General features: G+C 37.4%; 2 protein-coding genes and 1 pseudogene across 2 annotated transcripts in view; 1 reads left to right on the forward strand and 2 right to left on the reverse strand.

Annotated features, from left to right (window-relative positions):
• LOC120623832 (cholecystokinin receptor-like) overlaps window positions 1–7966 on the reverse strand; it is a 57193-nt gene extending 49227 nt beyond the window's left edge. Inside the window, exon 1 of the mRNA XM_039890096.1 lies at window positions 7718–7966. Within this exon, the coding sequence (XP_039746030.1) occupies window positions 7718–7966 (249 nt within the window). The remainder of the gene's footprint in view (window positions 1–7717) is intronic.
• Window positions 4025–4143, reverse strand: LOC120624169 (annotated as a pseudogene).
• Window positions 7967–16609: 8643 nt separating the features above from the next.
• LOC120624119 lies at window positions 16610–21108 on the forward strand. The gene is made up of 3 exons (XM_039890475.1): window positions 16610–16726; window positions 17473–18320; window positions 20742–21108. Exons 2-3 carry the CDS (start codon window positions 17813–17815, stop codon window positions 20762–20764), a joined length of 531 nt encoding a protein of 176 aa, XP_039746409.1. The 5' UTR covers window positions 16610–16726; window positions 17473–17812; the 3' UTR covers window positions 20765–21108.
• The last annotated feature ends 1466 nt before the right edge of the window (window positions 21109–22574 follow it).

The following is a 22574-nucleotide window of genomic DNA, read 5'->3' on the forward strand; positions in this document are numbered from 1 at the left end:
AATAATTGTCATCCAATTTCCCGGAGGAAACTTATTGTTTATCGGGATAAAAAGTATTCTATGTGTTGACCCGGGATATCAGCTACCACTGTACCAAATTGTATTTCAATCCGTTCAGTAGTTTTCACGTGATGCCCGGACAGACAGACTGACAGACGGACAGACAGACAGACAAAAATTTAATAAAAATCTGTTTTGGACTCAGTAAGATTATAAATCATCCTACAGTCTCAATATACTAAATGTACAGAAATCTTCCAGTTACAGTCTTCCAGTTTTCAAATAGAATAATCTATTATAAGAATAGATTATTCTATTTGAAAACATTAAATATTTAGATAAGTATTATTACGAATTATATAAAGTAAAATAATACTATTAACGCAATTGTATATTAATGAATCTTGTAGTGACGTCACATGTTTATGGCGTAGCGTAGGTATCAGCCAGGTGGGCAACCGCTAACAATAACAAACGCGGGCAACACCTAGTGTTCATTATATTTTAGTTATTTTTGGGTAAGTAACACGTATACGTGTTTACGTCGTCGTGAGTTTTTCACACATCGCTGTTATATTTTGCTTGTGTTATGGGTACTAAGGCTACGCAGAATAATTTATCAATAACATACATAAAACACACAAACACACGTCACAGAAAAACATTCACGTTCATCACACAATCACTTTCCAGTTGTGGGAATCGAACTCAGCCACATTTTACTGTGTGACGCCAAACAAAACGTAGAGTAGCGATAACCCCGTAACGTACGGGGACGGACACTCGTGTTTGGTGCGAAATGTAAGAAGACTTCAATAATGAATTCAATCTCCCTACAATAGCACGATATTTCAAACAGCTTTTCAAAAAGTATTTCGGGAAGATTGGCCAGACATCCCGATCGTCTAAGGGTTGAGGCGCGCTCTTACTCCTGACCCCAATATTAATTCGTTCAGGAGACGCCCCAACCCGACCTTTACGAGCCAGACAATCAAACATCGTGCTGCCATCCCAATCACGACCAGGGCTGATACAAACTCTGCACACCTTGTCCAATGACAAAGATGACGTGTTTTTTTTTTTTTGATGTGAAACATCTATAGGCATTGGGTAAAACTAATTTTTTGGCGTGGTGACACAGGCCGTGACGACGCATGGCCACGCCATATGATTGAATGTTTGTATTGCGTATGTAACAATAAAAATGAATATTAATTTTGTAATAAAACAGTCATTAATAACCGACTTTCAAAAAGGAGTGGTCATCCATTTGGTTGTATTTTTTTTTTATTTGTGGAACAAATTTGTAATGCTTTATCTAATCATTATGCAATTTCTGCAATAACTTACAGAAAACAATTTCGACGTTTCACATCTGCCAGGCGTCCCGTGACGTGACTTAGTTCTTTATTAATAAACCAACGAAAAATATATTTTTCTAGGGAAATAATAATTACAAACTAAAATTAATATTTACAATAAATATAAGCCGTCTTAATGCTGGTGCTATTGTTCTTTGAATTGCTAGACTTAGCCGTTGGGCTAAATAAACGCCAGCTCTTGGGTCACCAGACGTAAGGACCAATTATTGTAAGTTTTGTAATTTTTGTAACTTGTTGTTTGATCAGCGATCTCAGGGGCATACGGTTAGGCCGCTTTTTTTATATTCCACTACAAGTAAGCCCATGACTACTTTCTCACCTGCTGGTAAGTTATGATGCAGTCTAAGATAGTAGCGGGCTAACCTGTTACCGGTTCGGCAGTTATATTACCCACACCCCATATTGGTTTCAATGCGACATCATACCGGAACGCTAAATCGCTTTGCGGTGCGACTTTGTCCGTGGGGTAAGCGAGCGCTGATGGGCTTAACCGTAACAATAGCAAGATAGTCTTCCGAGGGGTGCTCTGTGCTCGGAGGCCGAGATCCAACTGTTCATATTTGGAAGATGTATTAATGGTCATTACTTATTTGTGAAAACTTCATAAGTGCGATGCAGGATCTTTGTGGCGCCATCTAGTTAGGTAATGTAGAGACCGCCCACTAGCCGTGGCCGAAGCCTACGGACATTGAACGGACTTGACAAACCAACAGACTCAAAGCCAATGGGCCCTAGCCCCTAGAAGGATTAGACCTTCTAAGAATTAATTCCACGGCAGCATAGCTGCCCTGCGAATATGACGCGGGTAAGGAGGCGTTGCCTCGGGGCCCGTTCCCCCGACCGGTATATTGGCCGCTTGGAGATGACCCGCACGCACACTGAAGCCTACAGTCGAGACCAGACCAGACCATTATATTCTCAAATCCTCTGCCGGTAATGGAAACCACCCCCAGTGCTCACCGCTACGCTAGGGATGCGGTCATAGCCGTATAGAATCTATATAACTTGTAACCCCTTCGTGCAAGTTCGCCATTAAAGTTCAATATTTTTGGCGTTTACCCGTCTTATTATGTAACGACATTGGTCTCCGATCGTAAACGTTTCTCAAACTAGTCGTTTATCGATCCTTTTTACATTAACGAGGCTTTCGATTGGATTCGCTTGAAAAAGAACGCCGTATCAATAAAGATTCGTTTAACTACATACATTTAAGTAAAGAGAAGTGCTTGGGCCTCCTTTTCGGGGAACTGAGCTTGATCCGTGGTATGCACCTCTAACATTTCGGAGTTATGTGCGTTTTTAATTTCAGCAAGTAAAAATCACTTGCCTTAACGGTGGAGTGTGAAGGATACCAATCGGCAGTTGGCCAGCGTGGAGCACTACGACCTTAACCCTTCTCATTCTGAGAGGAGCCCCGTACCCTGTAGTGGGGCTGGCAATGGGTTGTAATAATGCAGATGAAGTAAATATAGGGGGAAAATTAAAAAGAAGGCTGATCAAGAATGAATTCCTCATTAGTGGTTACGTAGTAACCGTTTAGGTAGGTTAGGTAGGAATGGGTTGAATAAAACTGCCATACCCCCTAACAGGTTAGCCTGTTACCATGGGCGTACCCAGCTACTGGGCTAGCGGAGGCAAATGCAAGTCAGATTTTTAGGCCAAAACATTCTAAGCCATAACTTATGACAACCTTATTGAAGATAAAATACCGACGCGTGCATAGTAGGTACCTAAGCTACGCAACGCGTACCTAATCAAGCGACATGAGTCACTTGGATTTACTTTTGCATCTACGCATGCATCTGTTTTATCATGCGGCTGTATATGATTTATTTCAATAAAAACTATGGCAATGGTTTACTCAAAAACTTGCAGCATTTCGGTTTTTAATTACACGTTGAATACATATAGTGAAGTGAGTAGTGTGTAGTAAAAACAACCGCAAATTATCCTGCTATATAGATAGTTAATTAAATAAATGTAAATTGGACCATCGACGCCGCGGCGGCTGCTGGCGGCTGTACGGCTTGCTCACTGCGCGGTTTTATTTTATGCCATTATCACCTTGCATTTTGCCAGTGTCTACTGAACGGTTTATTTATAAGCTAGCACATAGTGTCTTTTAGAAGCAAGCAACTTAATGGGCATACTTAAGGAAAACTTCGAGTGTTGCTTTGCCACTTTTTATTGACCTCCGTGAATTGACAAAGAAAAGAGCTCTCAATCTGAAATTCCCGAACCATATTTTATTTCACTGGTCTATGAAACAAAGGCCCAAGGTAATTAGAAGGTAAGGTATCCTAATGTGAACATCCCAAAGGAAATTGAGTGCCTTTAGCTCACCTGGCACATACAAACTGAGTTCAAACTCTTTGTAATGAACATTCTTTACGTAACAGTAGTTTTTGTAAAGTAATAGTGCGTGGAGTCCCTCCGCGCAAAAGAAGTGAAAGCTTCGTAACGTGGAAACGAAAATAGGAAGAAAATGATTTATGGAGAAATCATTGTTTCTTTAAGGCAAACTATATTAACATTTCTTACAATTCACAATTGATCGCATTTTATAATTATCATTTTCGAGTGGAGAAATTTATTAAAAGATCTGGTTGAAAGAACTCGTTTCACATACAAGTTATAAAAAAAGCCAACATCAAGCGGTGTTCCCAGGCGGTCACCCATCCAGGTACTGACCAAGCCCGATGTTGCTTAACTTCAGTGATCGGACGAGAACCGGTGTATTCAACATGGTATGGAGGTTGGCGACAGCTGCACCGAATTATACAATCAGAATATGGCAATCTGTCAGATAATATAAATACCCATCAATGCTAGCGTTAAACGTTTAACGCAACCTTGTTGGAAGTCTCATTAGAAGTTTCACTTCAAAAGTTTGTAATTGCAATAGATAGAAATGTATGCGTCAGATATTTTATCGTTCACCCAGAAATTTCAACACCAATGCATGGTATTGTCGCGGCTGGGCAAATACGTAGATCCGGGACGCCGTCTAAGTATATGAAAAAGGCTTTATATTTTAAATTGGAAACACCGCTGTGCCACTATCTAAAATATCCACGTGATAGTATCTTAATAAAATTTGGTGTTTATTGACTGTCTTGGCGAAGAAGTCACTATTTTGACGGGAAATATGTAAATTTAAAAATACATATTAATTGTTTATTTATTTATACAAACAGAACCGACAAAATGCAACTCTGATACCGAATAATAATTAAAAAGCATTAAAACTATGTATATACATATAGATCGAAAATACAATGTATCCTATGAGATGACGCAGCATTCGCTGTAAGGTAGATAAAAAGATATACCGAGTGTAGGTAAAACACTAATAAAAATTATAAAATTATAAAAAAGCAATGTGTCATCTCTTGTTTCAAACGGGTCTCATTGTAATATAGACCTTTGAAAACGTAGATCGAAACTGCAACGATTCCTACTACAGTCGCTATAAGACGGATGTAAAAGGCATATACTAATTTCGGCATCGATGGTAGGAGAGCCGTAGCTTAATTGGAAAAAGCGCTCAGGCCGCGATTGCCAGAGAGTCGCAGGTTCAAATCCTGTCGGTTCCGAAAATTTTTATATCCATTATAAATTTATAACATCGTCATTTATTAAACGATTTAAAAAAAAAACATCTTTGTTTGAAACTCTATAATGCCAAGGTGGTCCCATTGTCATCAGGTTTGGTTAGCATTTACGATAAACATTGGGTAAGTACATTTCATACATCTCATGTTGATTTAATTTTTATTCATGTACGAGTACCTACAAGAACAAAAGATGTCTCGCTAAATATTGACACACCTGTATAAATACTTCTATAAATAATATATTTTGTATTTGCAATATTAATGATTAACACTTATACCTATTTCATGAAATGTATTCACTCGATAAAAAGGATTTTTTCATCTTCAGGATACCAACTAGCTTTATATCGGGTCAGCTGCAAAGCCCCCCAAATCGTTACCTTGGTTTATTTCCCGGAATAAAAAGTATTTCATATGCATATCCAGGAGCTATATATTTGCTAAATTTATCAATATAGTTGCAGTGGTTGAACCTAACATAGTTAAACAGACACACTTTTGCATTTATAATAAAGGATTATGGATTGCGATGTTTCTCATTACGTTACCCTTTATTTTTCTAAATTAGGTAATGAGAATTCTATACAGACAAAGTCGCGGGCATTCGCTTATATCACCCACAGGGTGCACTCAATATCCTTTTTTTCAAATTTTGGGAGTATCTTTTAAAACTTCGCTTTTATATATCAGATGTAATTTTATAGGGAGTATGTATTTCTGTCTGACAGTGACCTGATAACGTATTTAACATTGAACAGGCTGGAAATAGGCGTAGGCAGTTCCGCAGATTTCATTTAATTTTGGACAAATCAAAATTTCATCGCGGAGGAAACTGTTAGTAGAAAATTAAATAGGATAATACAAATTTTCAACTTAAAAATTAAACATTTTGTTATGTGTGTACGACTGTACCATTTTTACCGTATAGCGAATCTGTCTAATCAAATCAAACTGATTGTTCTTTAATCCAGAATCTGTCCAGTACCTAGTAAAGGATATCAATGTGAATCCAAAATACTAAAATTGCATGTTTTCCGTGCCTTTGGACAGGCGGGTTTTTAATTACAGTCGCAGTATTTGTTCCGCAGCGCATAAATCCATTAAGGCTGCTCAGACTATCATAACGATGACAAATTTCACGATATCTCATCTATCAAAATGTATCAACCCCTTTTAGGCTGTGATATATAACCGCGTAGTAAGAGCTTAGGTGTTGAATTTTGGTAGCTAGTGTTCGTCATTGTCCACCAGGATATCCCCTGGCCTGATCACCCAGGAGATCCAATTGAACTCATCAGTACATCAAAACCCATCATCCATCCCTTTGAATAGACGTAAGAATAAATAGATGCTATCACATTAAGTTCAATTTTTATACGTCACGCTATTGAAAACACAGAGGACGATGAAGATAGCTATACTAGGAGTATCTCTACGAAATAAGTAGTTCCGTGGAAGAACTACAGATAGCAACATAGCTCTGCGAAACGTTAAGCTGATGTGGCAATGGGCGGCCACATAGCTCGGAGAACCGATGGACGTTTGGGTCCTAAGGTGCTGGAATGGCGACCCCGCATCTGTAAGCGAAGCGTTGGTCGACCCCTAACGAGGTGGACAGACCCAGCGACTCGCTTGACAGCAAGCGCTGGAAACAAACGGCCCTGGACCGTTTTTTTTGGAACTTTGTACAAAAGACCTATGTCCAGCAGCGTACCTCAATCGGTTGTATTTATGATGATCATTATAAAAATACAAACACTCAATTTAAATTTAGAATAACAATAGTACTCTTAAAGTTACGAAGACCTAAGGAGTTGTATAAAGACGACGAGGTGTAGAAAATTGTTGGAAAAATGTACTTCTATAAAATATCATCCGTACGGAGGTTTTCCCAACGGGTTTCTTTAAAACTTCACTTTAAAAAATCCGTACTTTTTTTATAACATAGTTGTACTTAATAGTCCACCAATCCGCACTGGGTCAGCGTGGTGGACTAAGCCTTAAACCCCTTCTCATTTTGGAAGAAACCCGTGCTCTGTAGTGGGCTGATAATGATGATACTTAATTGACCAAACTAGCAGATCGCCGATCTGATGATAAGTGGATAACCAACTAACAACACTTCGGAGAACGTTCAAGGAATACGTCATACAAATAAAGAAAGTCCAGGAATTATGAATTACCAAACATCTGCCTAGCGTCCCATTTGATTTATTTCAGCAGTGGACTGTTAGAGGCAATTGATTGATTGATATAGCCTTTAGTCCAGAAGTGGGCTTTGAAAGGCAATTGATTGATTGATATTACCCCTGCTTGGTTTTGAAACCGAGATCTCCATTTTTTTCTTTCTTTATGTTTATAGTAATAAATGGAAGACCAAGCAGATGGCCCACCTGATGGTGAATGGAAAACCATGGCCTATAAAAAGAGCAACACCTGACAGAGCCTGCAAGGAGCACGTCCTGCAATATGCCGCCCGTATCCACCAATTTGAGTCTCAGTGTGTATTTACACCGGTAACCACACCTTTCAGACCGGAACACAGCATTGCAACAAATGCTGCTTAGCGGCAGAAATGGCCATAGTACTTCCCCAGCCCTGTCGCAAAAAGCTCTACTTTATATATATATATATTATATATCATATCACGCGCTTAAGACTGCACCAGCGTGTTCACAAAAGTTTTGTATGGTTAACGAAATACATAGTTCAACTTACCAGGTTCAGTAAATACACGTTGGTAACTGTTCGCATCCTCCGATTGCTGGCTAGGGTCGCTATCACCAGGCAATTTCCCGATATCGACAGCAAGAAGATCAGGAAGTACGGTGGCAGTACAAAACGCCACTCGTAGGCGTTGCTGGCGATTGTTGTGTTCCGTACAACACTTAATGCTTCAGTTGTTGTTGTTGTCTCCTGGAGGAGGAGCGAGCTGGTGTTGTAATCCAATGTCATGTTAGGATCCATAGTTGTAAACTGCAACAAAATAAAACTCCATCAGTTCAATAAAACTGCGGAGCCTCCTGCAAGAAGGACTTAGTCTTCAAATTAAAAAAATAAATCAATATACTAAGACAATACACACGTTGCCATCTAGCCTAAATTAAGCGTAGCTTGTGCTACGGGTACTAAGATGACTGATGATTTTTTTTTTTGAATTGAATACATAAATACTTATAATATACAAGTAAACACCCAAACCAAAAATACACGTTCATCACAAACATTTTCCCAACAAGCCAGTTGTTATCGCTCCCGAAATCGTTAGGCACCGTCGAACATTAAGTGTCGATGTGTCTGAGTTTTGCTGCGTAGATTCATAATTAAGAAGTTCAACAGATAGTTGATTAGTTGTCTGTTAGTTTATTTCTGTTTATTTATCATCTTGCAATTACCATTTAATATGCTTTAGACTTTTTAGGAGGAGATTCGTAGAAGAACTAAAATTACCGCCAACGAGTCGCGAAGCTGAAGTGGCAATGGGCGGGGCACATAGCTCGGAGAACCGATGGAAGTTGAGGTTCCAAAGTATTGGAGTGGCAACCCCGCACCGGTAAATGCAGCGTTGGTTGACCAATCAGGTGGACAGACGACCTCAAGCGAGTCGCGGGTAGCCACTGGATACAAGCGGCCGAGATTCGTGGAGTTTGGAATGCCCTACAAAAGAGCTATGTGCAGCAGTGGACATCAATCGGTTGATTTTATGATGATGATAAGGCTTTTTAGTTATACGGTTTATTTTTAAAGTTTGGTTAATAATTAAGGATATAAAATTGATATGATTAATTTTACTACTAAAGTTCAGAGGCGCTTCTTCAGTTTATTTCTATTTAAAATGTAATGGATATAGACGCACTTAATAACATGTACACACACACTCACACACAAACACACACTCACGCGCGCACACACACAAACATAAACACACCATACACACCAAGACACACTACTCAATCGTTTTATTTTAATTTTATCTTGTTTTTGCTATGGAAGAGTAAGGCCTCCTGACACAGGTATTTTGATGCTTACTAGGAGGTCTTCACAACATGTATAATTTACAATGTAAGAAACGAAATAAACGATTTTTATTTTTTTATTTTTTTTAAAGTTGATGTTGATGCTTATAACGGGAAATTCACGAAACAAAAACCATGGAATTTGGTGCAAAAAAGTTAATGCTAGCGATATCTACTAGAGTTAGTAGTAGATAGCAACATGGTTATAAATTTAAAGCTAATTACAGCGTCTCCTACTTGCTATAAGCCGTAAAAAGATAACCCGGCCAGAAGGTATGAGATAACAAAACCAGTCGAATAGCATATCGTTTAAATAGGTGCATATGCAAATACACTCAAATATGTCCCCAAAGACATAACGTTACCGCTCTTTATTGGTAAGAAAAAACACAAAGAAGTTACAGAGATTAAATAGTGCGATACGATAACGTTCAGAAATATTCGCATCTGATCTGCGGACTTCTAATTCCAAAACTTTACTTGAACTGTTCAGTTATTGTGTCGGAAAATTGAAAAGAAACATTAAATGAAACTAATATATTAAATTTAGCTTGTTAAAAATTAATAACCATTATTATTTCAATCATTAAAATACGAAAAAGAGAAAATATTGCCATAGCGGCATAAAAGAGCGTCTTGTCGTTCGCCGTGACGGCAAACAGGTCAATTTTAATGCCAAGGTGTGCCAATAGATGTTTTATGTAAAAAAAGAAGTAGAATGTCGCAATAAACCAAAACTTTAGTTGGCTAGCATCAACATAACAAAAGTCGGTTCAAGCTGCACGTGACTGTTGGTGGCCAAGATTTTGTTGATTTATGACATTTATACTAGAGAATATTATGCTAACTTGACTTAGCTAGCAATCCTACTAATGTTATTAATGTGTGTGTTACTCAATCGAGCAAAAACGACTGAACGGATTAGGCTGAAATTTGGCATGGAAAAGAACATAAGCTACGTTTTATCCTGGAAAATAAGAGAGTTTTCATGATTTCTTAAATATTTTTCAACGGGTACACACCACGATAATATTTTTGGACGGGACTCCCGTTCGTGACCACGATCCCTGCAACTGGGTCGAAATATCGACAAATCCAAAAATATTATTGTGGTATGTACCCGTAACTATATTTAAGAAATCTTGATTAACCACGAAACTCTTAGTTTAAAACCTTTAAGAGTTTCCATGAGAATAAAAAATCTTAATCCACGCAAACGAAGTCGCGCTATATCAGCTTGTTGTACTATAACTGAGAAGATCCCTAGAAGATATAATTATAAGTTAGCGCTTGACTGCAATCTAACCTTTTTTTTCCTGGGGAAATCTTGATGCATACGAATGTCGGTATGAGAGTTAAACTTAATTTTTCTAGGTAGGGGGCTAGGGCATTATCCTCCCATAGACTAGACGAGACATAACTGAGAAATCTTAAATTTGCCCCGTAAAAGACCGCCTCTCTCCACTGCTCCGGGGACGTTATCAGAAGTATCAGAGTTACGGTAATAGATTAACGATTTGCAAAGCCAAATTGACACTGGATGGCCCTGAAAACATATACTAGTTTACTGGAATAAAGAACCTGCATCGGAAATACCAGCGACGTGTTGATACGTAAATATAAAATATATAATAAATAAATATACTTCGAAAATACAGACATCGCCATCTAGCCCCAAAGAAAGCATAGCTTGTGTTATAGGTACTAAGATGACTGATAAATATTTTTATGAACATAGATATGATACATATAATATATTGAGAAACATCCAGAACCTTTAAAACATTAATGTTCATCACACAAACATTGTCCAGTTGTGGGAAACGAACCCACGGTCTTGGACTCAGAAAGCAGCGTCGCTGCCTACTGCGGCAATCGACCGTCAATACATCCGTTATTCTTATATATTTTTCCTCTCGAAAAAATAAAACAGATTCTTGTGTTAAAGGGCTCAGAATTTAATTTTTTAATTTTATATGTGAATAAAAAGAACAAAAGTAAATAAAAAGCATTATTTGCTTTTGTTCAAAATTATATCAGTCATTGTTTATTATGTTATTTTTAATACGTGATTATGCTTTTTATTAAATTAGTTATTTTGTTATCTACAATATAAACTCAACATTGAATCTGTTACTGCTTACTTATGGTAGCACAGAACTTGTTATGTTTTATTATAACATCAAATTTGTTATCCTGCAATCACGCAAATAAAGATTTAAATTTGAATTTGGGCAAGAAATACACAATTACTGCATTTTATGAGTTTTTTAAGAAATCTTTTAATTGTAAGCTGTTCTTTTTCAATCACGGCGCTTAAGTTAGTAAGTATACTTATGACTTACTAGACGAATATTTTTTTGTTGACTTTTATTTCATTATCTAAGTTGGGGAAACTTCATAGGTTTACGTGATATAAAAATACGGCATTACTTTTATGTGTTAAGTACTGTTCGTTTCCCTTGAAAAGCTAAGAAAAAAAAAAGTAGTAAGTACTTAATTAACGAAAATAAACTCGACAAAACGAGTTCAGCTAGCACACACAACAATAGTCCCAGCTTTTATGTGTGTGCTATAAATATGTGCGAATAAGGCCACAATTAAAATGAACCTGTCATCAGATACCTTTTTTTTTCCACTAAAAGTTGCCCTTGACTGCAATCTCACCTGGTAGGTGATGATGCAGTCTAAGATGGTAGCGGACTAATCTGTTAGGGAGTGTGGTAGTCATACCCCTAATCGGATTCCACGCGTCATAGCAACGGAACACTACATCGTTTAGCGGCACGTCTTTTTCGGTAGGGTGTTAACTAGCCACGGCCAAAGCTTCCCAGTAGAAAAGACCAAAAAAAAATCAGAAATTATAAATTCCCAGATTGCCCAGCCGGGAATCGAACCCGGTACCTCCTACTTAAATTTACAGCGCTCACCGTTGCGCCAGGGAGGTCGGTCGCCTAATCGCTGATATAACATTGTCCTTATCTATACTATTATAGGTGTGAAATTGTATCTGTTTGTTTATTACATATGTTCAGCTAAATCGCCTGTCTATTAATAAATTTGTTAGCTTGATAGCTTGAATCCTGGAGACGGAGATATGTTTTAGCCCGATAAAATAAAAGTTTCACGCAGCATTTTACTAACTAAAATAAACCACGGATATGTTGAATAAACCTCCGGCTCCCTTTTACCTTTCAGAGTAATGTGCGTTTTATATTTAGGCAGTGCTTAACTTGCTAACAATAAGAAGCATCGTGAGAAAGCCTGCATGCATGAGAATTCTCAATAAGAGTCTCATGGTGTCTACTAATCCGGAAGGTAAGCTCGGACTACAGCCTAAATCCTTCTGAATAATGATACACGTACGTGCGTACAGATAGCTTGTATTCATAGCCTGAAATTAAAATAAACAATTAAACCACAATCTTGAAATGGCTTTTTAAACGCATCTACAGAGACTTTTGTTACAGTAAATTTATAAAGTGGTTAAATAATTAAACTTTTGATAACTATAAATTCATATTTGCAAGATTTTTTTTTAATTAGTTAATAATAGTTTTCAAGAAACAATCAGAATTATATTTGATTAACAACCAATGTTCATGACATTGAGTTGGTGGGTATTTCACAAGCAAGCAAGGTTATTTATTTATTTATTTTGCATCCATACCTTTACATAGTCATGAGGCCCTGTTAGGGCATAGCAATAACAAACAGTTTGACACTTATAACTTTCGACCCTTTGAACCCTATAAAATTTCTATATAAATACGACTGCTTATCGATGCACCTCAGTCCTACATGGACTCGAACGATGCAAAGATACCTTCCGGTGTCTTAGTCGTTTATCACTTTATATATATATGTTATCCTTTTCTTTTCCGTATCCTAAGGTTGCCTGGAAGAGATCGCTACAAAGCGATAAGGCCGCCTTTTGTATACTTCTTCTGTCTGTGTTTTCTTTTATTCTTTTTCTGTATTTTTATTTGTGTGCAAATAAAGAGTATAAATAAATAAATAAATATATACTCCAGAATATGCTACGCTTACGTTTTGTGCTCATACCGCAGTTCATTAAGTATATACTGATAACAAAGCTAAGTAGTTGGTTTTGTGTTCGTTTAAACGCACTAATCTCTAAAACTACAAGTGGGATTAAAAAAATCTGTTGAACATATTCTCGAGAGAGCATAATTTTTTTAATGATATGCTGTAAAGTACAATTATTTTGGTCCCTTTGAAATGCACAACGTATCTATTGTATTTAATCGGATAATAATACCTACTGTATTGTTTAAAAAAGGTTTGTAAATAACCCATAATTTTTTTGTAAAATATAGTATCATAGATGGTTATCCTTTGGAGGTAAACATATTCTATCACAGACTTTTTTGTAGAGATTTTTACAGTACAATACAGTACAGTAGTACATTCTTTTGATCTATATACTAGGGTTTAGCCAGCGTTTGCAATGTAAGCGGATATTACGCATGTATTATACATATTAACAAGCTTTCTCTCGAATCACTCTAATCTTTTAAAAAACATGCTTAAATCCATGTGTGTGTAGTTTTAAAGAGCTAAGCATATATAAGCACATACAGACAGCGGGAAGCGATTTTATTTTTAAATACTATTTGTAGTGACGGTCATTCTTTGCTATCGCGGATTTTCGCCATCTTGAACATTGGTTAAGCACAAATAGTATACGTCCTTATAATTCCCTCAGTTTTGATTTATTAAAGTGTTTGAATTTTATTAAGGCGAGGAATGATTGAGTCATATAAATGAAGTAATATAACAATCGATTTAAGTGGGGTATCATTTACTGACGTGAGAAGTTTGAAGTTAAATGATCACTTAACTGACTATTCCACTGTTTATACTGTCTGTTTTTTAACGCTGAATTATAATTGTTGGCAAAAAAAAGAGGCTAAGCCATATAATTAATAATCTGAATCAATGCGATTTCGAAGGAGGATTATTTAGTTAATTATTAAATTTATTCTTTGAGGATTTTTATATAATTATAGTAAGAAAGTATTGATGTTTATTTTAATAAATATGTTTTATTACTATAGTGTCGTTAATCTGTTACAGTAATTTACTTTTGTCTAACTTGGGTTTTTGGTTTTCTATATAAAAAATAGTACAAATATTACTATATGTTTTTATAAAGACACTTGACGGAAGGCATTAATGTATAAATTGAGCCACTAGGAGTTATTTTTTAAACATCATGTCTAGAGGCTTAATTAAGTTTAGCATATACATAGTTTGACTTACCGTTGTTATTAATTACAGCGGCTTCCAAATATTCTACTTTTATTTCACCACAAACTTTTATTTGAGCAAGTGCTTCGCAGTTAGTTATATTAACAAAACACACACACTCAAGTAGAACCTACACTTATAAAATTCAACCTAAACTTTATTTCCTTTATTAAAACATCACCTTCATTTAATAAACTTAAAACAGATTTAATTTCACATCTTTTTACACTTACACTGTTTAATAGTTTAAAATGTTTGTAACACAAAAATATCCATGTTTGATCTAACACTACATTGTCATTTTAAATCCACACCTTGTTTCAGTTTTAAGTTAAAAAGTTTAAAAATGACAGAAAAAACAATGTCTGAAACTTTTTAAAGTAAACATTTTATATTAAACAAATAAAGGAAACTTAAGTCTGTATTCGTGTGCACAAATTAACAGTGTTTTATCAGTGCGTGAATAAAGTTAACGCTATTTTCCGGGGGAAGTTCTGTGAATACTTGCCAAACCCCGGGCCTCTACGATCCGTGAAAGCGCCCGAGAAACTGCCGTGTTCTCTTGTATACAATCCTTTGTTATTTCACTACGCATGCGTGATTTTGGAAAATTAATTTCCTCTTGAAATAATATTTACTCGTACTTCTATATATTGTTTTTCAAAAGTAAAACAAAATAAGAATCGTGTTAAAATATACATTAAACCTTTGAGTTCGTTTCACAGATTTCTAGTCATAATTTGAACCGTCTGAACATAGGTCTTTTGTAGGGAGCTCCAGAATACACGTACTTGGGCCACTTGTTTCCAGCGGTTACCAGCAATTCGTTTGATGACTGTCCATCTTGTCGGGGGCAGATCAAAGCTAATCCAACATCCATCAGTAATGCGAGCTATGTGCCCCGCCCATAGCCACTTCAGTTTCGCGACTCGTTGAGTTATTTATTTATTTATTCGAAATAATTAAAAAAAATAAAAACAGAAAGAAGCCGTATATAAAAGGACTTATCGCTTAGTAGCGATCTCTGCCAGACAACTTTAGGATAAGGAAAACAGGAGCTATGTCGGTAAATCTAATTGTTCTACGGATCTCTTCATTTCTGATTTGATCACGTAGAGATACTTCTCCATCGCCCGCTAAGTGACTCTGAGCCTGCGCAACAGAAATCTGGTATGCGTGGTAGAAAAATACCAGCCATCCACATTTAAATCCATAATATATTCAACTTCAAGGTACAATTAGTATTAAAATATTCCCACGCAATCACGTTTATTTATTTATTTTTATTTATTTATTTGGTATCTATAACCCATCACTACCCACAACATTAAATATTAACATGCAATATAAATAAAAAAAAAGTTACTAAATTAAAATTTCTGCGTCCAGGCAGCCCTACGTGGAGTTTGTATATTAAAATATACAAAGTATTATTTATTTAAGTTTATGTGGATGTTATATTTTTTTCCTTTTTTTTTTCTAACAATTGAATTGATTTTAATCAAATATAGGATGATGACTTATATTTCGCCGACGCCGGTCCGACGTGGTGATTTAAGCTAAAACTATAGATACCTATATTTAAAATTAATTAACGCGACTAATAGACAATTTTATAGATAGACTTCCTTCAGTTTTTTCCATAGGTTTTATTAATTCCAACTGTTTTATTTTCAAGTTAAAAAAAAACTTATTTGAAAACCATTACAAACAATGAGTTTTAATTCAAACACTGTTCAATAATTGTCGAATTATCGTTCGACAATAATCAATTTGGCCTATTAGTTTTATCATTGCCACTTTTGTCAAACATTAATGTAAAAAATTACCGACGTTGTCATATCGTACTTAGTTCTAATTAACCTTAACTATAACAATGCGAAAGTTTTTTTTTATTTTATTACAAGACCTCTTAACCTTTGACACCAATCTCGTTATGATACAGTTTAGCAGTTCTATGAAATCCATACTTATAATCTGTACCTACCCGACATCGTACGGCGTACCGGTACGCTACATTGCTTGGCGGCACGGTTTTATCGGTAGAATGGTAACCAGCCATGGATCGAACCCGCAACTTTCCATTTTTAACTGAAATCAAATTAGTGTGCTGGAAATTACTTACTAACAAACACATAATCTACTATTAATCCTTGACCGTTATTTGAAACTTTTGGTTGAAGAGGGCACTACTGTTTTCTGCTTTATCTATGTATAATCTGTCCCAATTTATTGACCTCTCGCTCGCACATCTCCCATCTCACCTGGCAGCTCAGCGGTTTGAACCGCGTAAACTTCTATCATTGGCGTCTTGTTTTCTGCGACGCACAGTCGAGTCGTGCTTGAAGGGGTACCTACGTACTTGCTATATTTTATTGCAACTTTGTACATTCAACTCCTTACAATACACGACGTTCTTTGTGAGGGAACCTATCACGTGAGTAATTTACTTATCTACTTTCATGCTGATAATATTTAAACGGTATTACCGTTCGATATAGTTTTATCATTTGGGTTATGTAGATTTGAACAAGAGCTTGCGTGTTCGAATTTCAATCTACCCTCTATTTTTTTTTCCGATTTTATAATTGTGTGTGTTATTTGCTGATTTGAGTTTATTCTATTGTCCCAGATAACTTTATTGCGTGTTAATTGGTTAGAAATGAGTGATAAAGAAGGTGAATTATTTAGCGATAATATTTCGACGAATACCATCAGCGGCGGGTTACGTACCGATAAGCAATCTAAAAGACGGCGTAGCTCTTCTAGTAGTAGCTCCTCGAGCTCCTCAAGTGCTCAGAGTACTTCTTCATCAGCTAGCTCAAATTCTCGAAAGCATAAAAAAGGCAATAAACGTAAAAAGAGGGGCGGCAAACGTAATCGTCATCGTCAACGTGACCGCCGTCTCTTAAACAAGTTGACACAGGAAGTTCAGAAACTTCGAGAACAAACAAATTTAAATTTTTTGAATTCGGATTTAGTTGATGGCAATATTAGCGGGGAACTTTACATCGATGGCAGTGAGCACGAATATTATATATTGACCATTAATAAGCAATCGGAAGTACTTACGGAGCCGAACTTCGTATTTGAAATCGAAACGAAGCTCAAGGAACCCTCAGTTCCCAAAGCTCCTCAGAATTATTTAGCGACATTAAAAGAGATTCAACATTTTGAACGTAGTGAGTGGTGTGAAGTTCGATACGCGGAGACTCAGAAGTTATATAATCACACTCCTGGTTTTGTCGAGCTAGAGGCCAATGACGAGATTAAAGCCTATGATTCATTACGGCATCTAGCCCATTCCGATAAAGCATACGCTGGCTTAACGTTTTGTGTTCTGAAACAACGCGAAGTTTTACAAACTACCCTCCGTAAACTCTTACAATGGGCCCGTGACTCTGAAGTTACTTATGAAGGGCTAAGTGAGAAAATAAACGAACACTTTTTAAATGGTGAGTTTTATAAGACTTCATCGGAACTGCTACAACTAGTTTGTGGCCATCGGGCGGAAGTTGTTCAGATGAGGAGAGACGGTATAACAAATTGTCTACGGGATCCTTTAACTAAGGTTGCCGTAAAGAAAGTACCCCCCTCCTGCCGCCATTTGTTTGAAGCTGAATCACTGACCAAGGTACTTGAAAAAGCTGGTGGCGTCCGGAAAGCTTTCCTGCCCTTGAACAGACATGGTTTAAATGCTCCCGCTTCGCAAGCTGGACCGAGCAAGCCTGTACACCACCCCTCGCAGGGGCAGGTGAATCAAAATGTACCTTCTCATGGATGTTGCGCTTCCGGGCGCATTTCCCATACAAACCAACCCTCGCAGGGTTGTTTTCATTCTCATCCCTCGCAGGGACAGAGATATAATAACTATAATGACAAACGTCATACATTTTCGAATAGCCACAGAGGTTCCTTTCGTCAAAGAGGGGGCCGTCAAGGGAGCAAGACTCTGGACAGTAACAAAGGACAATTTAACAATCCGAAACGTCATTCAACCTCCTCGGAGAACAACTCTAGAGGAAGAAAACGTAAGTTTTGACAATCAGACATTCAGGGCGGGTCAACTACTTCTATACCGCCGTCGGTGGGCTCAACTGGGGGCTCCGATCTTCATTCAGAAAATATTACAAGGGTATCGCATACCATTTTTCCAAAAACCCCCTCTGGTATTGCCAGATCTAGCGGGCAAGCGGTTCTGTACTCGGACATCAGATCAAATGACAACCGTTGTAAACCAAATGATAAATCACGGTGTTTTAGAAGTAGTCGACCATGCACCAAGTTTTATTTCGAACATGTTCTTGGTTCCAAAGAGCGACGGATCTCACCGACCCATTTTCAACCTGTCGGCTCTCAACGATTACGTAATAACAGACAAATTCCGACTAATAAACGTTTACCGTGTTCCCGATTTTCTACAGTCCAAGGATTGGATGTGCAAAATAGATTTGTCACATTTCCATTTACCGATAAGTGCGTCCCACAGGCGATTTCTTCGACTAGTTTACAGGGGCGAATTGTTACAAATGTCATGCCTACCCTTTGGTCTCAGCACGGCACCAAAGGTGTTCGCTTCCCTGACAAATTAGCTCAAACTCTGAGAGAGCAAGGGATACGTATTATCGTTTATTTGGACGACTTTCTCCTGGCCCATCAGAGTCCACAAGTCCTACAGTCTCAAGTACAAATTGTTTTAGAGAGGCTTCGTTACCTCGGTTGGCAAGTAAACCTAGGCAAGTCAAAGCCTAAGCAAAAGCTCATCTTCCTAGGAGTACAATGGGATACTCGGAAGAACGAAAAATCTTTACCATCAGAAAAAGGTCTCAGTCTCTGTCTAAAGATCACAAATATTCTGAGCAAGGGCTTTGTTACACTAAAAGAACTGCGAAGTTTAGTCGGCTTTCTGAATTTCGCGAGTTTTGTAGTCCCCAAAGGGAGACTACACTATCGAGGCCTTCTCGACCTTCTCAATGTAGCATCCAAAAAGACCACAAGCAGCCGGAATCCGCTTTCAAAGGAGGCATTGAAAAACCTTACCTGGTGGCTCCAAAACCACTGTTTACCGAGTTGTGTTCATTTACCAGCCCCAAATCATTTTCTGGTGACAGACGCATCCGACCTGGCCTGGGGAGCACAATTGGACAGTCGAGCGTTTTCAGGACAGTGGACCGATCAGGAACAGGACTTGCATTGCAATCAGAAAGAACTTCTTGCTGTATTGAAGGTTTTGCAAGTTCAACATCGGTTTCTGAATCGATCCACAGTTCTGTGGCAAAGCGACAACCGAACAGCGGTTTCCTACATTCGGAACGAAGGTGGCACGAAATCTACAGCTCTCATGAAAATTACATTCAAAATTTTTCACTTGTTAGAGCTTCATCAGATCCATCTCTCTGCTTATCACATACCGGGAAAGTACAACAGCCACGCAGATCATCTATCTCGTTACCGATCACCCCCAGAGTGGCACCTTGCACAGAAATAATTTTCAGAAAATTTGGAATTCCTGTTATAGATCTGTTTGCCTCGAAAAATGCACATGTAGTGGCCAATTATGTCTCCTTAGATCAACACGACAGTCAAGCAATGTTCCACAATGCTTTTTCCCACCAATGGAGTTACCAGCTAGCTTGGGTTTTTCCTCCACCTTACTTGATACCCAGGGTGCTAGCACATCTCAATCAAGCACAAGGGACATTTCTTTTGGTTGTTCCTTGGTGGAAGCGGGTGTTTTGGAGATCAGACCTCAAATCCAGGGCGTTGGCAGCGCCATTCACGATACGTCGTCTGGATCGGTACCTGATAGACAAATCGACAGGCCTACCACCTCCCAACGTACGAGAAATGACATTAGAAGTATGGAAATGTGGGGCTGGTCGGAAGATCTAACTGGCTGGGATGATTCTCAATTAGAACTATTATTGTCATCCTGGCGTCCGTCCACACGTAAGACTTACAAAGCAGCATGGAATAGATGGCTTGCTTGGAAAAAAAAAAACTTGTTCAGTCAATCCATTTAGCCCTAGCGGTTCTAATGTAGCAAAGTTCTTAGCAGACTTACATTTAAAAGAAAAATTATCATACAACACTATTTTATTGCATAAATCTGTTGTATCCACGTTATGCAATACGGAACTATCCGGTCATTTAAGCTCACACGTCCTAGTTAAGCATGTTTTAAAATCAATATCATTGCAGAAACCTGTGAATCATAAGAAATTTGTTTGGAATATTGATATTCTCGTTTCCTATTTAGAAAGATATAATATTGATGAAAACAACTTTTTTCAAACATCTAGACATTGCGCGGTCTTGCTGTTGTTATGTTCAGGTCGTCGTGTACATGACCTAACTTTGCTGGCCGTAGATGATAATCATTTTGAAAAGAAAAGCGACTATCTCATTTTATGGCCGAATTTCGGTTCTAAAACTGATAATTGTGATTACAGACAGTCGGGGTGGAAATTACTAAGAAGCCCTAGAGGAAAGAAAGTTGACCCGGTTTTTTGGGTAAGCCACTGTAAGGAGCTCCTTCACGACAGGCGTGAAGCAGCAAAGTGTTCTAACTTATTTGTACATTTAAGAGGTCAACCTAAAGCTGCATCTAGGACAGTGATTGCTGGATCGGTAAGGACATTATTAGCTGAAGCTGGAATCATCGCGTCCCCGGGTAGTATTCGATCAGCGGTAGCTTCAAAGAACTGGGCTGACAACGTTCCTATAGACGACATCCTATCGCGAGGAAATTGGAGATCTGAAAATACTTTCAGACATTTTTATAGACGGGAAATTATCAAAGTCCCTGCGCATTATGGTATTACTAACTCTTTGTTCCATATCATTAATTATTTTTCAAATGTATTTGATTGCATAAGTTTTGCTACTTGCCTATATACCTACTAATCTTAAGTAGTAAGGTAAATTATTTTCATGTTGGAGTAACAAGTGAATACCTTTTTGTGTATTTTAATTTTTAATAAATATTTTTCTCATACAATCTAAACCCCTTTTAATAGCTAAGGTCCTCTTGGATCTACGTAAAGCTGTCGTATGAGTACCTACCTACTTTAATCTGTATTTACACATTCTTTTAAGTATAGGTAAAAAAGTCACATTGGCGTCCATCTCCACCAGGCGATAACAAACACGTCTTCAACCAAAAGTTTCAAATAACGGTCAAGGATTAATAGCAGCGTTTTACCTGAAAAATAAAACGCTTATTAATACTTACCTTATTTGAAACTTTCCATTTTATTTCTGCCTGGGTGGGTTTTCGACTCAATGATAGAAGTTTACGCGGTTCAAACCGCTGAGCTGCCAGGTGAGATGGGAGATGTGCGAGCGAGAGGTCAATAAATTGGGACAGATTATACATAGATAAAGCAGAAAACAGTAGTGCCCTCTTCAACCAAAAGTTTCAAATAAGGTAAGTATTAATAAGCGTTTTATTTTTCAGGTAAAACGCTGCTATTATAAATTATTATTATTCCTTATAATAATAGTCCATGTACAGGGGTTATGGTGATGCAATGCTCAACCGTAACCATAGGAAATATTCCTCCGAGTCGGTGATCGTGCTCGGGGACCGAGATCCAAACATTCAACATTCATGAACACTTCGTCAGTGCGATGCAGTATCTATGTGGCGCCATCTATTTTGGTAATGATAAGATCGCTACATCTATAATATCATAATAGTTATTTGTGGTGGGTTATCTGTTTCCTATGCAAATTATTAAAAAAACTAGAGCGTCTCGGGACGCCCTGCAGAAATAATAAGCTAATTTAAGTTAACCTTTTTAATATTCAAATTGTTTAACTTGAGAAAAGCTTAGGTTATTAATTAAATTTTTATTTAGCACGATCACCGGCTCGGAGGAAGATTTCCTATGGTTACGGTTGAGCACTGCATCATCATAACCCCTGTACATAGACTATTATTATAAGGAATAATAATAATATTATAATTTAAGGAAAGGTTATTTATTAACAAAATCTTTTGTTGATTTTAAAATATATTTTAAAATATATAAAATCGCTTTGGAATAGAGTGTGAAAGAAGAAGCCTGCCTACCGCTGCCATATGCGTGAGAGAAAGGGAAGCCAGACAGACTGGCGCCGTAACGCATTACGTAACGAAGTGGTTTACCCTCCCATAAAAGTAATCACTTCTAAATTTTATGTTCGATTTTTGTTACTTATTATTCAAATCACTTATTCATTTTCTGAACACCTGCTAGTTAAATATTGTACATTTACAAGCAAACGTCACAAATTTGTTT

This window comes from Pararge aegeria, chromosome 5 (genome assembly GCF_905163445.1).
Source record: "Pararge aegeria chromosome 5, ilParAegt1.1, whole genome shotgun sequence".
Classification (NCBI taxonomy): Eukaryota; Metazoa; Arthropoda; class Insecta; order Lepidoptera; family Nymphalidae; genus Pararge; species Pararge aegeria.

Coding starts and splice junctions, on each gene's coding strand:
- LOC120624119 (XM_039890475.1), top strand. CDS start 17,813: ATGAGGAGAGACGGTATAACAAATTGTCTACGGGATCCTTTAACTAAG. Junction 18,321..20,741: donor CAACTCTAGAGGAAGAAAAC/GTAAGTTTTGAC, acceptor TTGTGATTACAG/ACAGTCGGGGTGGAAATTAC.